Source organism: Oncorhynchus keta, chromosome 19 (assembly GCF_023373465.1).
Source record: "Oncorhynchus keta strain PuntledgeMale-10-30-2019 chromosome 19, Oket_V2, whole genome shotgun sequence".
Lineage (NCBI taxonomy): Eukaryota > Metazoa > Chordata > Actinopteri > Salmoniformes > Salmonidae > Oncorhynchus > Oncorhynchus keta.
In genome coordinates this window covers 831460-852752 of record NC_068439.1, presented here as the reverse complement: position 1 = coordinate 852752, position 21293 = coordinate 831460, and the positions used below count along the sequence as shown (strand labels likewise).

At 39.9% G+C, this 21293-nt stretch overlaps 1 protein-coding gene and 1 long non-coding RNA gene across 9 annotated transcripts in view; one reads left to right on the top strand and one right to left on the bottom strand.

The window, feature by feature from the left end:
- Positions 1-3239: 3239 nt before the first annotated feature.
- Positions 3240-21293, bottom strand: part of rnmt (RNA (guanine-7-) methyltransferase) — a 33447-nt gene continuing 15393 nt past the window's right edge. For all 3 annotated transcript variants that reach the window (XM_052469091.1, XM_052469092.1, XM_052469090.1), the window contains 4 exons: positions 19593-19710; positions 12548-12649; positions 11825-11858; positions 3240-5855 (listed from right to left, as the gene is read on the bottom strand). In XM_052469091.1, coding sequence (XP_052325051.1) covers positions 5818-5855; positions 11825-11858; positions 12548-12649; positions 19593-19710 — 292 coding nt within the window. In that variant the 3' untranslated portion in view covers positions 3240-5817. The remainder of the gene's footprint in view (positions 5856-11824; positions 11859-12547; positions 12650-19592; positions 19711-21293) is intronic.
- Positions 12671-19566, top strand: LOC127909100 (uncharacterized). Of its 6 annotated transcripts, XR_008069619.1 has the most exons (5): positions 12671-13103; positions 13882-14087; positions 14382-14749; positions 14872-14911; positions 17207-19566. It is a non-coding gene; the product is annotated as an uncharacterized LOC127909100 (long non-coding RNA). The 6 variants fall into 6 exon arrangements; XR_008069621.1 differs by lacking the exons at positions 14382-14749; positions 14872-14911 and adding an exon at positions 16635-17164; XR_008069620.1 differs by having other exon boundaries at positions 14628-14911.

The following is a 21293-nucleotide window of genomic DNA, read 5'->3' as shown; positions in this document are numbered from 1 at the left end:
TCAATATGTTCTTTTATATTCATTTTCATTTGTATTAATATATGTTGTAGTAATTGTCTTTGTATAGAATTATATTTGCCATGCACAAGAGCATTTTAAAACATTTATTTAGCTAGGTTAGCAGCGCAGCCTGTGGAGTATGGTGGTGCATTGTTAGTGGTTTGCGGACAGCTGCGCCAGAGCATGTGCACAAGAGCTGACACTGCAATCTGTTTTTGTCAACATTGCAGGTGGCAAATAAATCCACACAAATCGATCCAGTTCTCAGTGACGTTATTTCAGACAGAAGAACTAAGAATGCTAAACGTTTATAAAAAATAGTGTTACAAAATAAGAACTTTTTCATAGTAAAAATGTTAAGAACAGGCTAACTACCGTGGTAACTTAAACAAGCAGACTGTATCAACACAGAGTTTGATTCAAAAGTTTTAAAAAATCTATTAACGTCTCATGTCCTGGGTGAATATCAACCTATATACAGTGCATTTGGAAAGTATTCAGAGCCCTTTACTTAATTTTTTTTTGTTACATTACAGCTTTATTCTAAAATGGATTAAATAAAAACTATTTTTTTATTTTACCTTTATTAAACTAGGCAAGTCAGTTAAGAATAAATTCTTATTTTCAATGACTGCCTAGGAACAGTGTGTTAACTGCCTGTTGAGGGGCAGAACGACAGATTTGTACCTTGTCAGCTCGGGGGTTTGAACTTGCAACCTTCTGTTACTGGTCCAACGCTCTAACTAGGCTACCCTGCCGCCCCTAATCCTCATCAATCTACACACAATACCCCATAACGACAAAGCAAAAACAGGTTTGTAGACATTTTTGCAAATGTTTAAAAATAATAATTAAAAATAAATAAACATAGTTTTCAGACTTGAAATCTTGCTCAGGTGTATCCTGTTTCCATCGATCATCCTTGATGTTTCTACAACTTCATTGGAGTCCACCTGGGGTAAATTCAATTGATTGGACATGATTTGGAGCTCGACAGACTTCCTTCGATCTCATGGCTTGGTTTTTGCTCTGACATGCACTGTCAAATGTGGGATCTTATATAGACAAGTGTGTGCCTTTCCAAATCATGTCCAATCAGAACCCAATGGTCACTCTGACAGAGCTCTAGACTTCCTATTCAAGGTCAAATTTCTGCAAAGAAACCACTACTAAAGGACACCAATAATAAGAAGAGACTTGCTTGGGCCAAGAAACACGAGCAATGGACATTAGTCTGGTGGAAATCTGTCCATTGGTCGATGACTCCAAATTTGAGAGACGCAGCATAGGTGAATGGATGATCTCCAGATGTGTGGTTCCAACTCTGAAGTATGGCGGATGTGGTGTGATGGTGCTTTGCTGGTGACCCTGGCAGTGATTTATTCAGAATTCAAGGCACACTTACCACAGTATTCTGCAGCAATACGCCATCCCATCTGGTTTGTGCTTAGTGGGACTATCATTTGTTTTTCAGCAGAACAATGATCCAACACACCTCAAGCTGTGTAAGGGCTATTTTACCAAGAAGGAGAGTGATGGAGTGCTGCATCAGATGACCTGGCCTCCACAATCACCACAACCCAGTTGAGATGGTTTGGGATGAGTAGGACCGCAGACTGAAGGAAAAGCAGCCAACAAGTGCTCAGCATATGTGGGAACTCCTTCAATACTTTCAGAAAAGCATTCAAAGTGGCAACCTCGTGAAGCTGGTTGAGAGACTGCCAAGAGAGTGCAAAGCTATTATCAAGGCAAAGGGTGGCTACTTTGAAGAATCTGAAATATAATTTTTTTTGTAAAACACTTTTTGGGTTACTACATGATTCCATATGTCAAAATAAAGAAAACACTTTGAATAAGTAGGTGTCTGTAAACTTTTGACTAGTACTGTGTATATATATATATACAGTTGAAGTTGGAAGTTTACATACACCTTACATTTAAATATTTAAACGTAGTTTTTCACAATTCCTGACATTTAATCCTTGTAAAAAAAATCCCCATCTTAGGTATGTTCTTTTAAGAATGTGAAATGTCTGAATAATAGTAGAGAAAATTATTTATTTAAGCTTTTATTTATTTCATCACATTCCCAGTGGGTCAGAAGTTTACATACAATCAATTAGTATTTGGTAGCATTGCCTTTAAAATGGTTTGACTTGGGTCAAACGTTTTGGGTAGCCTTCCACAAGCTTCCCACAATAAGTTGGATCAATTTTGGCCCATTCCCCCTGACAGAGCTGGTGTATACATGAGTCAGGTTTGTAGGCCTCCTTGCTCGCACACACGTTTTCAGTTCTGCTCACAAATGTTCCATAGGATTAAGGTCAGGGCTTTGTGATGGCCACTCCAATACCTTGACTTTGTTGTCCTTAAGCCATTTTGCCACAACTTTGGAAGTATGCTTGGGGTCATTGTCCATTTGGCCTCCCCCTTTATCCTCCAAACATAACAAATGGTAATTATGGCCAAACAGTTATATTTTTGTTTCATCAGACCAGAGGACATTTCTCCAAAAAGTACAATCTTTGTCCCCATGTGCAGTTGGCTTTTTTATGGCGGTTTTGGAGCAGTGGCTTCTTCCTTGATAAGCAACCTTTCAGGTAATGTCGATATAGGACTAGTTTTACTGTGGATATAGATACTTTGTACCCATTTCCTCCAGCATCTTCACAAGCTCCTTCGCTGTTGTTCTGGGATTGATTTGCACTTTTCGCACCAAAGTACGTTCATCTCTAGGAGACAGAACACGTCTCCTTCCTGTGTGGTATGACGGCTGCATAGTCCCATGGTGTTTATACTTGTGTACTATTGTTTGTACAGATGAACGTGGTACCTTCAGGTGTTTGGAAATTGCTCCCAATGATGAACCAGACTTGTGGTCTACAATATTTTTTTCTGAGGTCTTGGCTGATTTCTTTTGATTTTCCCATGATGTCAAGCAAAGAGGCACTGAGTTTGAAGGCAGGCCTTGAAATACATCCACAGGTACACCTCCAATTGACTCAAATGATGTCAATTAGCCTATCAGAAGCTTCGTTTCTGGAATTTTCCAAGCTGTTTAAAGGCACAGTCAATTTAGGGTATGAAAACATCTGACCCACTGGAATTGTGATACAGTGAATTATAAGTGAAATAATCTGTCTGTAAACAATTGTTGGAAAAATTACTTGTGGCATCCACAAATTAGATGTCCTATCCGACTTGGCAAAACTATAGTTTGTTAACAAGACATTTGTGGAGTGGTTGAAAAAAATAGTTTTATTGAGTTCAGAACAATCTGGCCTTAAATGGCGAGGTACTCTTATAATCTCTAACCGGCACGGCCAGAAGAGGACTGGCTACCCCTCATAGCCTGGTTCTTCTCTAAATTTCTTCCTAGGTTCCTGCCTTTCTAGGTTGTTTTTCCTAGCCACCTTGCTTCTACATCTGCATTGCTTGCTGTTTGGGGTTTAGGCTGGGTTTCTGTACAGCACTTTGATAAATCAACTGATGTAAGAAGGGCTGTATAAATACATTTGATTGAATTTTAGAGTCTCGTAGCAATGTCTGAAAACTTGTTTTTATTTTAATATTTCTAAAAACCTGTTTTCAGTTTGTCATTATGAGGAAATGTGTGTAGTTTGAGGAACATCTTTTTATTAATCCATTTTAGAATAAGGCTGTAATGTAACAAAATGTGGAAAAAGTCAAGGGGTCTGAATACTTTCCGAATGCACTGTAAATGTTTATGTCTATGTTTGAAGTAGATGAGGAATGCAGTGACTATTACAGAGGGCTTTCATGGTTGGTTCATGGATGCATGAAGAGCATTCAAGGAAACACCCGTTTTCAATACCTCGCCTTGGGAGGATAACGGCCCTGAGCCTTTTTCTAAAATGTTTTATGTTGGAGAACACATTGGGAGGGATCTGAGACCATTCCTCATTACAGACTCCTTCCAGGTCCTTGATGTCCTTCGTCAATACTTATGGACTGCCCCCTTCAAATCAAACCACAGGTTTTCAATGGGGTTAAGTCTGAAGACAATAAACTATTTCTTTGTGCATTTTGTGAGCTTGAGGTTGTCTTGCTGGAAGATCCTCTTGCGGCCAAGTTTCAGCCTCCTGACAGAGGCAACCAGGTTTTTTGGCTAAAATGTCCTTGTACTGGGTAAAGTTCATGATGCTGTTCATTATATCGTTGATCTTAAAAAGGGCCCCAGGACCAGCAGAAGCCCTTAAAATAAAAGATCCCACCATATTCTCCAATAGGTATGGGATTATTTTCTGCTCATGCATTCTCATTTTGACGACAAACCCACCATTAGTGTGTGTGGCCAAAGGGCTCTATTTTCATGTCATCCAACAAATGCCTAGGGTTTGCTAAATCGCATAGGTACTTGGACTGGAACCAGTGCTTTGGTCAAATATTGACCGCTAAATTAATATGATAACATGAATAGTGAACTCCTTTCACAATTTCAAATTCTGATGTCGCAATACTGCATCATCAGGGGTAGACAACTAGATTTAGCAGCGGGCCCAAAAATACATTGTAATTGAACATGACAATCATTTCATACCTTGATTATATTGAGAGACGATCACATATTTTATTTGTGGGAATACTTTGGAACAGGTTTCCTCAAATCAACTAATTTTAGGTAAATTCCTTGGGGGGGCCAATGGGCCCTGGTCAATAGTAGTGCACACGATAGAGAATAGACAGAACACATACACCAGGTAATCAACATAGGGTTACATAAAGGTTTGATGTGTTGATCAGGGTGATTACCTGAATCATAGTTGAGCCTTAAAATACCTCTACAAGGTCATCTTACTTCGAACTAGCATTGATCCACTGATCTAATCCTCTTGAAGAATCAATTCAGCAGTGACACTGTACTGCAGAGAAACAGGCTTTTACCTGGAAATAGTCCAAATTTGGTAGAAATGTGTGTTGGAGCCAGTACCCAAAGCTGCCCATCATTTGCAATTCTGAAATGTGAAAATGTATGACTACTTTGATGCCTGTGCTATGCATCCTTAAATGTAATTTAAGAGTAAGTAACACCCTATTTATTATTTAAAGTGATAATGCCCTCAAAGGCGGTGTTTGGAGGATATATTGGCATGGGTGTGTTGTCTCAGGCCAGCAAACCGTGCCAATATACCTTCAAAACACCAGTGTTAAGGGCATTATCACTTAAATAATAAATAGGATGTTATTGAAACTCTTAAAAGGACAGTTGAAAACTAAAAGTTAGTCCAAAAAAAAAAGTGAGATAATGTCTAGATGCTTTTTATAGTGGAGATCAAGGTTATAAATGGCCTGGCTGGTCTGATGAGACAGGATTGTGCAGTCAGATGGAACGGAGTAAATAGGCATTTTAACGTCATAGATTTAGCCAGTGGTAACTTGTGGAATAGACACCGTCTGGAATGCGCTTTTAACCAATCAGCATTCAGGATTAGACCCGCCCGTTGTATAATACACATCACTCCAGTTAAATGACATCACTAGGTTAAATGACCAGGATAAAGGGAAGGTAAAAACTGGACAGATATGAGCTACAGATGATGACAACAGTCTGGCTGTAGCTGATATAATAAGAACCAGAGGATAGATTGATGGATGGATATGCAAGACAAGCTTACTCAAACCAATAATATTTCACAACAGGAAAACATTAAAACTACTTTTTTTTGTACCATGCTCTGCTGTGGGCAGCAAGTCAGTTCTTAAAAAATAATCCCCCCCACCCAAACATACCAAACAAAAAAAACAGTGTAATATTGACGAGTCGACCTGTCAAACTGGGGTTCTCTTCTCTGGCATTCAGGACATTTTCTCAAATGCAAACACCAGGTATATGCCTTAGAGAGAGAGATGAAGAGAGAGAAAGAGATGGAAGAAAGAGTTAAATTTAACAGGGTCCTCATTAGCTAGTGCAGGAAGAGTATTAAAGAGAGATATTAATCAAACATAATTAAAACAACTCATTAGCAGACAGGCCACTGCAGTGTCAACCTCAACTCAGAATTTGGTCCAACCAAAAATATTGCCTTACATGTTCTTGATTAAAGGACTAGTGCAGTCAAAAACGTGATTTATCTGTGTTTTATTTATACAGAGCATTCAGAAAGTATTCAGACTGCTTCACTTTTTCTACATTGTTACAGCTTTATTCTAAAATGGATTACATTGTTTTTCCCCCTCCTCAATCTACACACAATACCCCATCATGACCAAGCAAAAACAGGTTTGTAGAAATGTTTGTAAATTGATTTTTTTTATTTTTTAAACATAAGTATTATATTTACATACGTTTTCAGTACTTTGAAGTCTTCTTGGGTATGACACTACAAGCTTGGCAGACCTGTATTTGGGGAGTTCATCCTATTCTTCTGTAGGGTTGGACAGCTTTTTACAGGTCTCTCCAGAGATGTTCGATCGGGTTCAAGTCCGGGCTCTGGCTGGGCCACTCAAGGACATTCAGAGTCTTGTCCCGAAACCACCCCTGCATTCTCTTGGTTGTGTGCTTAGTGTCATTGTCCTGTTGGAAAGTTAACCTTCACCCCAGTCTGAGGTCCTGAGCACTCTGGAGCAGGTTTTCATCAAGGACCGCTGTACTTTGCTCCATTCATCTTTCCCCCATCCTGACTAGTCTCCCAGTCCGTGCCACTGAAAAACATCCCCACTGCATAATTCCGCAACCATCATGAGTCACTGTAGGGATGGTATAGGCCAGGTGGTGAGTGGTGCCTGGTTTCCTACAGACGTGACTCTTTGCATTCAGGCCAAAGAGTTAAAAACTTGGTTTCATCAGACCAGAGAATCTGGCCTCTCATGGTCAGAGTCCTTTATGTGCCATTTGGCAAACTCCAAGTGTGTGGTCTTTTTACTGAGGCGTGGCTTCAGTCTGGCCACTCAACCATGAAGGCCTGATTGATGGAGTGCTGCAGAAATTGTCCTTCTGGAAGGTTCTCGCATCTCCACAGAGGACCTCTGTCACGATCGGGTTCCAAGACACATCTTTGGCCAATGCTGCAGACATTTTTTGTACCATTCCCCAGATCCGTGCTTCGACACAACCATGTCTCGGAGCTCTACAGACAATTCCTTCAATCTCATGGCTTGGTTTTTGCTCTGACAGGTTCTGTCAACTGTGGAACCTCAGACAGGTGTCCCAAATCATGTCCAATCAATTGAATTTACCAAAGGTGGATTCCAATCAGGTTGTAGAAACATCTCATGAATGATCAATGGAAACAGGATGCACCTGAGCTCAATTTGGAGTCTCATAGCAACGGGTCTGAATACGTAAATAAGGTCTGTTTTTTATTTGTAATACATTTGCAAAAATGTCCCAAAATCTGTTCTCGATTTTGTAATTATGGGGTATTGTGTGTAGATTGATGAAGGAAAACCATGAATTTAATACATTTTAAAATAAGGCTGCAATGTAAGAAAAAGTGAAAAAAAAGTGAAGGGGTCTGAATACTTTCCGATTGCACTGTATGTCCACACTGAGGACGGAATAATACTGTGAAAATGATAAATGGCCTTTTAGTTTAGGAGCTGTTTGAAAAGACTGCCTATAATTTCAGCCTGTTTAGGTCGGATGGAGTTTTGACCTGCCTGGTGCCATCACCTGGCGGTAAATTAGTTAATAGACCAATGAGAGCGTTCCAAACCCCTCTGCCAATAACAGCTAGTTTTCAGTTCTCCTCCCCAGTCAGACCACTCCCAAACAATCCTAGCTAAATTCTTGCTTGAGAAATTGCTCTTTGCTAAGAAACTATTTTTGTTTTTATTAAAATGGTCATAAAGAAACAGTCACAGTAAGGTTATGAGATGTTAACGTTTAACCGTTAATTGGTTAGCTGCTGAAAATACATTACACCGGTCAGTCTATAGTGTTAAGTTGCGTAATTTAGTGGAATTAAATTGGCGCGCGTGTATTTTCATTAGTATTCATGATTCTAGTTTATCACACAGCCTAGTTTGACGAGCACCTGTCAGACAGCGTGAGAGCAACTCCTCAAAATGCTGGTACTGGTGTTAAACATGTGCTTTTAAGCACAGTCAATGCACAACAAATAATTCTAAATGTATGTTAAAAACTGTTTTGATGGTCACGATTTAAGAGGTAGTATTTTTATTTCTCAAGCTCAACTCATAATTAAAGCGATTCATTTATAAAGACAATCCCAGCATTTATCTCCTGTTCTATTGGTTTTCATATCAACTTTCTTTCTTTGAGATCATAGTGGAAGAACACTCAAAGCCTCAAAGATTATCCAATTAACAAGTCAGTTAGCTACCACATACATGTATTGTCAAACTGTAAACAGAGTATCAGAAACAAAACATGTGAAGCCTTTACTACAGAAAATATTTAAAAAACAGACCAATTTGTGAAATTGTTCATCTGACATGTGGTTGCTTGAGGCTTGATGCCTACTACTACTCAGAATCAGTAGTCTATTAAACACTCACTCAAACAGAAGCAGGTTGGGTCCTATTTCTGTAGATATGCAGTACCAGTCATCCTATTTCTGTAGATATGCAGTACCAGTCATCCTATTTCTGTAGATATGCAGTACCAGTCATCCTATTTCTGTAGATATGCAGTACCAGTCATCCTATTTCTGTAGATATGCAGTACCAGTCATCCTATTTCTGTAGATATGCAGTACCAGTCATCCTATTTCTGTAGATATGCAGTACCAGTCATCCTATTTCTGTAGATATGCAGTACCAGTCATCCTATTTCTGTAGATATGCAGTACCAGTCATCCTATTTCTGTAGATATGCAGTACCAGTCATCCTATTTCTGTAGATATGCAGTACCAGTCATCCTATTTCTGTAGATTTACAGCACCAGTCAAAAGTTTGGACACTAACCTCAATCAAGGCTTTTTATTTTTACTCTGTCCTACATCGTATAATTTTTAAAAAAGCAACAATATTAAAAAGGTTCCTTGCAGCCGCTTTAATCTCAATACAAATAATTTCTGGGTAACGATTAAGTACACTACATGATCAAAAGTATCTGGACATCTGCACATCGAACCTCTCATTCCAAGATCATGGGCATTAATATGGAGTTGGTCCCCCCTTTGCTGCTAAAACAGCCTCCACTCTTCTGGGAAGGCTTTCCACTAGATGTTGGAACGTTGCTGCAGGGACTTGCTTCCATTCAGCCACAAAAGCATTAGTGAGGTCTGGCACTGATGATGGGCAATTAGGCCTGGCTCGCAGTCAGCCTTCCAATTCAACCCAAAGGTGTTCGATGGAATTGAGGTCAGGGCTCTGTGCAGGCCAGTCAAGTTCTTCCACACCGATCTCGACAAACCATTTCTGTATGGACCTCGCTTTGTGCATGGGGGTATTGTCATGCTGAAACAGGAAAGGGCCTTCCCCAAACTGTTGCCACAAAGCTGGTAGCACAGAATCGTCTATGTCATTGTATGCTGTAGCGTTGAGATTTCCCTTCACTGGAACTAAGTGGCCCGAACCATGAAAAACAGCCCCAAACAATTATTCCTCCTCCACCAAACTTTACAGTTGGCACTATGCATTGGGTCAGGTAGCATTTTCCTGGCATCCGCCAAACCCAGCTTCATCCATCGGACTGCCAGATAGTGAAGCGTGATTCTTCACTCCAGAGAACGCGCTTCCACTGGTCCAGAGTGCAATGGCAGCGATGTCGGTTCTTGTGCTAACGTTGCTTCCAGAGGTAGTTTGGAACTCGGTAGTGAGTGTCGCAACCGAGGACAGACCATTTTTACGTTTCAACTTCACAATAACAGCACTTACAGATGACTATTCTACTGGCAATGTTTGTCTATGGAGATTGCATGGCTGTGAGCTCCATTTTATAAACCCGTCAGTAACTGGTGTGGCTGAAATGGCAGAAACCACTAATGTGAAGGGGTGTCCACATACTTGTATATATAGTGTACCTTACTGCGATTTTGACCAATTTCATTGAAAACAAAGAAACAAAAATAGCTTCTTAGCAAGAGCAATTTCTCAAGCAACAATTTATGACTGTCTGTTAGTGATCTGAGTGGGGAGGGGAAAACCAAAAACTAGCTGTTATTGGCAGAGAGGTTTGGAACTCTTATTGGTCTATAAATTAATTTACCGGCTGGTGATGTTACTGTTGGCTCGGCCCTAATTTAAGTGCTCTCGGTCACCTCTGGTATGGCCAAGGACCAGTCAGCCATCCCACCCTCTGACGTTAGCCAACCTAGCTAATCAAAAATGTTCATTGATTAACCTCAGCATGACTACCACCATATAGCTATTTATATACAGTAGCCTAGGTTTGTTTCATACACTTCTATTTGGGTTGAAAAGTTACACCTTTAAATGTTCTAAATGGAATGAAACCCCAGTTTCCTAGGTCTTCTGGCCTATTAGGCATCTCTTTTTTCATGCTTGGTCTTGTAAGTTAACCTAGGAGCTATACTGAACATAAACAAAACACGCAACAATTAAAAAAATGTTACTGAGTTACACTTCATAAGCAAAAAAACAGTCAATTGAAATAAATTCAACGGGCCCTAATCTATAGATTTCACATGACTGGGAAAACAGATATGAATCTGTTGGTCACAGACACCTTAAAAAAAGGTAGGGGCGTGGATCAGAAAACCAGTCAGTATCTGGTGTGACCTCTATTTGCCTCATGCAGAGTGATATCTCCACATAACGAGTTGATCAGGCTGTTGATTGTGGCCTCTTGTCCCCCTCCTCTTTAATGTGCGAAAGGAACTGGAACAAGTTGTGCCAACTGTATATTTTAGTGGCCTTTTGTCCCCAGTACAAGGTGCACTTATGTAATAATCATTCTGTTTAACTAGGTGGATGGATTATCAAGAAGCTGACAGGTGTGTCATATCGTGGCAAAGGAGAAATGCTCACTAACAGGGATGTAAATGAATTCGTGCACACAATGAGTGAAATCAGCTTTTTGTGTGTATGGAACATTTCTGGGATAATTTATTTCAGCTCATGAAACATAGGACCAACACTTTACATGTTGCGTTCATATTTTTGTTCAGTGTATATGTCTATAAATATGCTTTGTATGTGTATCCATTCATTTGACTAAGTTATTAAATAATACAAAGCTTTGATATTTGCTTCTCATGACCATTTCTTGATCTTTGTCGGAAAAAGCATAATACTTGAATGCGCATGGTTTTACTATAATGTTAAATGGAATCAGATATTAGACTTTAATTATATTAATTAGATAGTCGATTCATGGGTCATATGGGAGTTATATAATATACACATATGGGTCATATGGGAGTTATATAATATACACATATCAAAGATGATCCCACTACATCACCAGGCCAAAATGCCACCCCGCCAAAACAGGCTGAAATTTCAAGCAGTCTTTTCAAACAGCTCTTATACCATATACTTTTCACAATGTCACAGTATTACTCCAACCTCAGTGTGGACATATATATGAAAGTGACATTTTTGAGTGCACTGGGCCTTTATAGGTTTATATTGTCCTAATCATTATGACGGTACTATGCCTAATATCCACGACCAAGCCAACAATTAATAACACCACTGTGTCGAGTCTCTAAACCAGAAAGACTATTGAAGTAAACATTATGTAATATACATTCATCTTTACATCTCTAGCTGTGAAACAATACATTTCAGCCTTTACTGACATTTATTACACTGTAAAATTAGATTAGAAACGGTAGATTAATACTTAGAATTATATTCTGAACTAATGACTAATACTGTTAGTAGAAGCAGTTAACATGACAGGTTAGAAACCAAACCCATGGTACATACTTGTTGCCTCCCACTCAGACTTGCTCAATGTTCCCTGTACAGAACAGACAAGAGGCAATACAGAATGGTCACACGGCTGTTTCTGAACATGATCAAGTATTAGATAGTAGAATGTTAATTTTAAAACACTGTCCTTAGGTACCATGAAAGACTCTTGATTAGAAATGCATCTATTAAATGTGTGTAAACTTTCACTGAATGCATCATTAACATTTCTTTAAGGGGCAATCTGCACTTCCAACAACAACAAAGCCCATCCCTCCACTTGTTTTGGTAAAAAGATGAGGGATGGAGAAAAGTAACCACAAAAAGAGACAGATCTATGGATCCAAGGGCTGATCATCCATGAGATTAAAATGCAATGGCATGGTTTTAGAGGCCCTCTTGGCTGCGGAGATGGAATTGTAATGTTTTAAAACAAATTTACTGCAATTGTACACATTTTGCAGTGTTCTTATGCTGTCTGAGTGACTCAAACATTTTCAATAAATCAATGGATGCCATGAAATGTGTTTTATAGACTCTCCCTGACTGTCTTTTTTTATTTTGGCGATTGTTAGTTCTTGAAGATGATCGTATTGAAAAATATATTGTTCCGTTATCTTTTCTACATACTTCGGTGGTTTAAGTTTACACTGAAAACACTGCATCTAAATATCTATTGTCGTCATGGAGTTGTGCATGTCAATATGAAAACAGGTCCCCAGACATTCATTCTCTTACCAACGGCAGTCTGACATTAGGGCTGTCAGCCTTCTCCTTGGCGTGATCATAATCATCAAGGTTGTCTGAAGATGACTTGTTCTTGTTGTCTGTCGGGAAAGACTGACACAACAACACAATTACAGCAACTCCCAAGTTCTATTGAGCCAGGTTGAGTCACAACGTGTGGCCGTAGACTCAGCGGGTCTATAATACACTCCGGATACATAAAGAGACTTGTCCTTGGTTACTGATGTTAAGAACACCTCTGTGGAGGTCCTAAACAGGGACATGATCCATTTGAAGGCTGTCGCTCCGGGCTCGTTTCCAGATGCTATACAGACACACGCTATCTGAAGAACGGACTAATCCTCATGTCAAAAGCTATGGGACATCATTGAAACAATTCCTGGTTCATCAAATCATAAAAAGTTTGCTTTAATAAATTAGTGTGACCTTTGTATTGCATTCACCTAAAGTACAGCTTTTCTGTCCAGATTGGAACTGTGTTACCTTCACTTCATATCATTAACAGAGGTACTGGTATGTCTGTACCTGAGTCATATCATTAACAGAGGTACTGGTATGTCTGTACCTGAGTCATATCATTAACAGAGGTACTGGTGTGTCTGTACCAGAGAGTCATATCATTAACAGAGGTACTGGTGTGTCTGTACCAGAGAGTCATATCATTAACAGAGGTACTGGTATGTCTGTACCTGAGTCATATCATTAACAGAGGTACTGGTGTGTCTGTACCTGAGTCATATCATTAACAGAGGTACTGGTGTGTCTGTACCTGAGTCATATCATTAACAGAGGTACTGGTGTGTCTGTACCTGAGTCATATCATTAACAGAGGTACTGGTATGTCTGTACCTGAGTCATATCATTAACAGAGGTACTGGTGTGTCTGTACCTGAGTCATATCATTAACAGAGGTACTGGTGTGTCTGTACTAGAGAGTCATATCATTAACAGAAGTACTGGTGTGTCTGTACCTGAGAGTCATATCATTAACAGAGGTACTGGTATGTCTGTACCTGAGTCATATCATTAACAGAGGTACTGGTATGTCTGTACCAGAGAGTCATATCATTAACAGAGGTACTGGTGTGTCTGTACCAGAGAGTCATATCATTAACAGAGGTACTGGTATGTCTGTACCTGAGTCATATCATTAACAGAGGTACTGGTATGTCTGTACCAGAGAGTCATATCATTAACAGAGGTACTGGTGTGTCTGTACCAGAGAGTCATATCATTAACAGAGGTACTGGTATGTCTGTACCAGAGAGTCATATCATTAACAGAGGTACTGGTATGTCTGTACCTGAGTCATATCATTAACAGAGGTACTGGTGTGTCTGTACCAGAGAGTCATATCATTAACAGAGGTACTGGTGTGTCTGTACCAGAGAGTCATATCATTAACAGAGGTACTGGTATGTCTGTACCTGAGTCATATCATTAACAGAGGTACTGGTGTGTCTGTACCAGAGAGTCATATCATTAACAGAGGTACTGGTATGTCTGTACCTGAGTCATATCATTAACAGAGGTACTGGTGTGTCTGTACCAGAGAGTCATATCATTAACAGAGGTACTGGTGTGTCTGTACCAGAGAGTCATATCATTAACAGAGGTACTGGTGTGTCTGTACCAGAGAGTCATATCATTAACAGAGGTACTGGTGTGTCTGTACCAGAGAGTCATATCATTAACAGAGGTACTGGTGTGTCTGTACCAGAGAGTCATATCATTAACAGAGGTACTGCTGTGTCTGTACCAGAGAGTCATATCATTAACAGAGGTACTGGTGTGTCTGTACCAGAGAGTCATATCATTAACAGAGGTACTGGTATGTCTGTACCTGAGTCATATCATTAACAGAGGTACTGGTGTGTCTGTACCAGAGAGTCATATCATTAACAGAGGTACTGGTGTGTCTGTACCAGAGAGTCATATCATTAACAGAGGTACTGGTGTGTCTGTACTAGAGAGTCATATCATTAACAGAGGTACTGGTATGTCTGTACCTGAGTCATATCATTAACAGAGGTACTGGTATGTCTGTACCTGAGTCATATCATTAACAGAGGTACTGGTATGTCTGTACCTGAGTCATATCATTAACAGAGGTACTGGTGTGTCTGTACCAGAGAGTCATATCATTAACAGAGGTACTGGTATGTCTGTACCTGAGTCATATCATTAACAGAGGTACTGGTATGTCTGTACCTGAGTCATATCATTAACAGAGGTACTGGTGTGTCTGTACCAGAGAGTCATATCATTAACAGAGGTACTGGTGTGTCTGTACCTGAGTCATATCATTAACAGAGGTACTGGTGTGTCTGTACCTGAGTCATATCATTAACAGAGGTACTGGTGTGTCTGTACCAGAGAGTCATATCATTAACAGAGGTACTGGTGTGTCTGTACCAGAGAGTCATATCATTAGAGGTACTGGTGTGTCTGTACCAGAGAGTCATATCATTAACAGAGGTACTGGTGTGTCTGTACCTGAGTCATATCATTAACAGAGGTACTGGTGTGTCTGTACCAGAGAGTCATATCATTAACAGAGGTACTGGTGTGTCTGTACCAGAGAGTCATATCATTAACAGAGGTACTGGTGTGTCTGTACCAGAGAGTCATATCATTAACAGAGGTACTGGTATGTCTGTACCTGAGTCATATCATTAACAGAGGTACTGGTGTGTCTGTACCAGAGAGTCATATCATTAACATAGGTACTGGTGTGTCTGTACCAGAGAGTCATATCATTAACAGAGGTACTGGTGTGTCTGTACCAGAGAGTCATATCATTAACAGAGGTACTGGTATGTCTGTACCATATCATTAACAGAGGTACTGGTGTGTCTGTACCAGAGAGTCATATCATTAACAGAGGTACTGGTGTGTCTGTACCAGAGAGTCATATCATTAACAGAGGTACTGGTGTGTCTGTACCAGAGAGTCATATCATTAACAGAGGTACTGGTGTGTCTGTACCAGAGAGTCATATCATTAACAGAGGTACTGGTGTGTCTGTACCAGAGAGTCATATCATTAACAGAGGTACTGCTGTGTCTGTACCTGAGTCATATCATTAACAGAAGTACTGGTGTGTCTGTACCAGAGAGTCATATCATTAACAGAGGTACTGGTATGTCTGTACCTGAGTCATATCATTAACAGAGGTACTGGTGTGTCTGTACCTGAGTCATATCATTAACAGAGGTACTGGTATGTCTGTACCTGAGTCATATCATTAACAGAGGTACTGGTGTGTCTGTACCAGAGAGTCATATCATTAACAGAGGTACTGGTGTGTCTGTACCAGAGAGTCATATCATTAACAGAGGTACTGGTATGTCTGTACCTGAGTCATATCATTAACAGAGGTACTGGTGTGTCTGTACCTGAGTCATATCATTAACAGAGGTACTGGTGTGTCTGTACCTGAGTCATATCATTAACAGAGGTACTGGTGTGTCTGTACCTGAGTCATATCATTAACAGAGGTACTGGTATGTCTGTACCTGAGTCATATCATTAACAGAGGTACTGGTGTGTCTGTACCTGAGTCATATCATTAACAGAGGTACTGGTGTGTCTGTACTAGAGAGTCATATCATTAACAGAGGTACTGGTATGTCTGTACCTGAGTCATATCATTAACAGAGGTACTGGTATGTCTGTACCTGAGTCATATCATTAACAGAGGTACTGGTGTGTCTGTACTAGAGAGTCATATCATTAACAGAGGTACTGGTATGTCTGTACCTGAGTCATATCATTAACAGAGGTACTGGTATGTCTGTACCAGAGAGTCATATCATTAACAGAGGTACTGGTGTGTCTGTACCAGAGAGTCATATCATTAACAGAGGTACTGCTGTGTCTGTACCAGAGAGTCATATCATTAACAGAGGTACTGGTATGTCTGTACCAGAGAGTCATATCATTAACAGAGGTACTGGTGTGTCTGTACCAGAGAGTCATATCATTAACAGAGGTACTGCTGTGTCTGTACCAGAGAGTCATATCATTAACAGAGGTACTGGTGTGTCTGTACCAGAGAGTCATATCATTAACAGAGGTACTGGTATGTCTGTACCTGAGTCATATCATTAACAGAGGTACTGGTGTGTCTGTACCAGAGAGTCATATCATTAACAGAGGTACTGGTGTGTCTGTACCAGAGAGTCATATCATTAACAGAGGTACTGGTGTGTCTGTACTAGAGAGTCATATCATTAACAGAGGTACTGGTATGTCTGTACCTGAGTCATATCATTAACAGAGGTACTGGTATGTCTGTACCTGAGTCATATCATTAACAGAGGTACTGGTATGTCTGTACCTGAGTCATATCATTAACAGAGGTACTGGTGTGTCTGTACCAGAGAGTCATATCATTAACAGAGGTACTGGTATGTCTGTACCTGAGTCATATCATTAACAGAGGTACTGGTATGTCTGTACCTGAGTCATATCATTAACAGAGGTACTGGTGTGTCTGTACCAGAGAGTCATATCATTAACAGAGGTACTGGTGTGTCTGTACCTGAGTCATATCATTAACAGAGGTACTGGTGTGTCTGTACCTGAGTCATATCATTAACAGAGGTACTGGTGTGTCTGTACCAGAGAGTCATATCATTAACAGAGGTACTGGTGTGTCTGTACCAGAGAGTCATATCATTAGAGGTACTGGTGTGTCTGTACCAGAGAGTCATATCATTAACAGAGGTACTGGTGTGTCTGTACCTGAGTCATATCATTAACAGAGGTACTGGTGTGTCTGTACCAGAGAGTCATATCATTAACAGAGGTACTGGTGTGTCTGTACCAGAGAGTCATATCATTAACAGAGGTACTGGTGTGTCTGTACCAGAGAGTCATATCATTAACAGAGGTACTGGTATGTCTGTACCTGAGTCATATCATTAACAGAGGTACTGGTGTGTCTGTACCAGAGAGTCATATCATTAACATAGGTACTGGTGTGTCTGTACCAGAGAGTCATATCATTAACAGAGGTACTGGTGTGTCTGTACCAGAGAGTCATATCATTAACAGAGGTACTGGTATGTCTGTACCTGAGTCATATCATTAACAGAGGTACTGGTGTGTCTGTACCAGAGAGTCATATCATTAACAGAGGTACTGGTGTGTCTGTACCAGAGAGTCATATCATTAACAGAGGTACTGGTGTGTCTGTACCAGAGAGTCATATCATTAACAGAGGTACTGGTGTGTCTGTACCAGAGAGTCATATCATTAACAGAGGTACTGGTGTGTCTGTACCAGAGAGTCATATCATTAACAGAGGTACTGCTGTGTCTGTACCTGAGTCATATCATTAACAGAAGTACTGGTGTGTCTGTACCAGAGAGTCATATCATTAACAGAGGTACTGGTATGTCTGTACCTGAGTCATATCATTAACAGAGGTACTGGTGTGTCTGTACCTGAGTCATATCATTAACAGAGGTACTGGTGTGTCTGTACCAGAGAGTCATATCATTAACAGAGGTACTGGTGTGTCTGTACCAGAGAGTCATATCATTAACAGAGGTACTGGTGTGTCTGTACCAGAGAGTCATATCATTAACAGAGGTACTGGTGTGTCTGTACCAGAGAGTCATATCATTAACAGAGGTACTGGTGTGTCTGTACCTGAGAGTCATCATACATTTTATATTTGAGATTCTTCAAGTAGCCACCCTTTGTCTTGATAACTTTGCACACTCTTGACATTCTCTCAACCAGCTTCATGAGGTAGTCACCTGGAATGCATTTCAATTAACAGGTCTGCCTTGGTAAAAGTTCATTTGTGGAATTTCCTTCTTAATGCGTTTGAGCCAATCAGTTGCGTTGTGACAAGGTAGGGATGGTATACAGAAGATAGGTCTATTTGGTAAACTATTATGACAAGGTCACCTCAAATAAGCAATGAGAAACTATAGTTCATCATTACTTTAGGACAAAGGTCAGTGAATCTGGAAAATGTCAAGAACTTTGAAAGGTTCTTCAAGTGCAGTCGCAAAAACCATCAAGCGCTATAATGAAACTGGTTCTCATGAGGACCACCACAGGAAAGGAAGACCCAGAGTTACCTCTGCTGCAGAGGATAAGTTCAGTAGAGTTAACTGCACAGCAGATTGCATCCCAAATAAATGATAGAGTTCAAGTGAGACACATCAACTGTTCAGAAGAGACCGCGTGAATCAGGCCTTCGTGGTCAAATTGAAAGAGACTTTCTTTGGCCAAGAAACACAAGCAATGGACATTAGACCGGTGGAAATCTGTCCTTTGGTCTGATGAGTCCAAATTTTGGATTTGATTCCAACAGCCATGTCTATGTGAGAAGCAGAGAAGTTGAAATTATTATCTCCACATGTGTGGTTCCCACCGTGAAGCACGGAGGAGGTATGATGGTGGTTTGCTGGTGACACTGTCAGTCATTAATTTAGAATTCATGGCACACTTAACCAGCATGGCTACCACATCATTCTGCAGCGATACGCCATCCCATCTGGTTTGCGATTAGGGGGACTATCATTTGTTTTTCAACAGGACAATGACCCAACACACCTCCAGGCTATTTTACCAAGATTTTACCAAGAAGGAGAGTGATGGAGTGCTGCATCAGATGACCTGGCCTCCACAATCACCCAACCTCAACCCAATTGAGAAGGTTTGGGATGAGTTGGACCGCAGAGTGAAGGAAAAGCAGCCAACAAGTGCTCAGCATATGTGGGAACTCCTTCAAGACTATTAGAAAATAATTCCAGGTGAAGCTGGTTGAGAGAATGCCAAGAGTGTGCAAAGCTGTCAAGGCAAAAGGTGGTTACTTTGAAGAATCTCAAATATATTTTCCATTTGTTTAACAGTTTTTAGTGTACGACATGATTCCATGAGTGCTATTTCATAGTTTTGATGTCTTCACTATTAATTTTAAAATGTAGAAAATGGTAAAGAAAAAGTAAAGAAAACCCCTTGAATGACTCGGTGTCCAAACTTTAGACTGGTAGTGTATATTGATCCCCACCTCCAGCGCTTGCATCCTCTGCATCAGCATCTTGTGCTGGTCGTTCTTTATGTGCTCCTCAAAGAACTGGGAGAACGTTTTCTTAAACACCAGACGCATGTTGTACTTCTTGGCCATCCTGTCAATAGAACACACTAGTTTAGCTCTCTGGTGATATAACAAAGTATATTTACAAGAATCTCAGACATTGTGACACTTGGGATCATAACATAGAACTACAACAAAATGTATTTACCATTGAATACAAAAGACATTATCAATGAAAGCATTCTGTTTGTGAGGTCAAGTTTTGCCAGGTGCATGACTGATTCCATGTCATACTTTGTCCACCATCTTCTAATATTACAATATGACTAAAATACCAAGTCAAGACAGTTTCCTGCCTTCCTACAAAATGTTAAAAACAAATGTTATGCCCAGGGGTTGGAACCGGTTACCAGTTCAGGGAACAGAACAGAAAACCGGAAAATAAAATGTTTAAGGAAGTGAAACAGAACTTGGAATGAAAGTCATCCATACCGTGATTTTAAAAGCATGGGAACCTGTTAATACCGTGATTTTAAAAGCATGGGAACCTGTTAATACCGTGATTTTAAAAGCATGGGAACCTGTTAATACCGTGATTTTAAAAGCATGGGAACCTGTTAATACCGTGATTTTAAAAGCATGGGAACCTGTTAATACCGTGATTTTAAAAGCATGGGAACCTGTTAATACCGTGATTTTAAAAGCATGGGAACCTGTTAATACCGATATTTTAAAAGCATGGGAACCTGTTAATACCGATATTTTAAAAAAGCATGGGAACCTGTTAATACCGATATTTTAAAAGCATGGGAACCTGTTAATACCGCGATTTTAAAAGCATGGGAACCTGTTAATACCGTGATTTTAAAAGCATGGGAACCTGTTAATACCGTGATTTTAAAAGCATGGGAACCTGTTAATACCGTGATTTTAAAAGCATGGGAACCTGTTAATACCGTGATTTTAAAAGCATGGGAACCTGTTAATACCGTGATTTTAAAAGCATGGGAACCTGTTAAACCGTGATTTTAAAAGCATGGGAACCTGTTAATACCGTGATTTTAAAAGCATGGGAACCTGTTAATACCGTGATTTTAAAAGCATGGGAACCTGTTAATACCGTGATTTTAAAAGCATGGGAACCTGTTAATACCGTGATTTTAAAAGCATGGGAACCTGTTAATACCGTGATTTTAAAAGCATGGGAACCTGTTAATACCGTGATTTTAAAAGCATGGGAACCTGTTAATACCGTGATTTTAAAAGCATGGGAACCTGTTAATACCGATATTTTAAAAGCATGGGAACCTGTTAATACCGATATTTTAAAAGCATGGGAACCTGTTAATACCGATATTTTAAAAGCATGGGAACCTGTTAATACCGTGATTTTAAAAGCATGGGAACCTGTTAATACCGTGATTTTAAAAGCATGGGAACCTGTTAATACCGTGATTTTAAAAGCATGGGAACCTGTTAATACCGTGATTTTAAAAGCATGGGAACCTGTTAATACCGTGATTTTAAAAGCATGGGAACCTGTTAATACCGTGATTTTAAAAGCATGGGAACCTGTTAATACCGTGATTTTAAAAGCATGGGAACCTGTTAATACCGTGATTTTAAAAGCATGGGAACCTGTTAATACCGTGATTTTAAAAGCATGGGAACCTG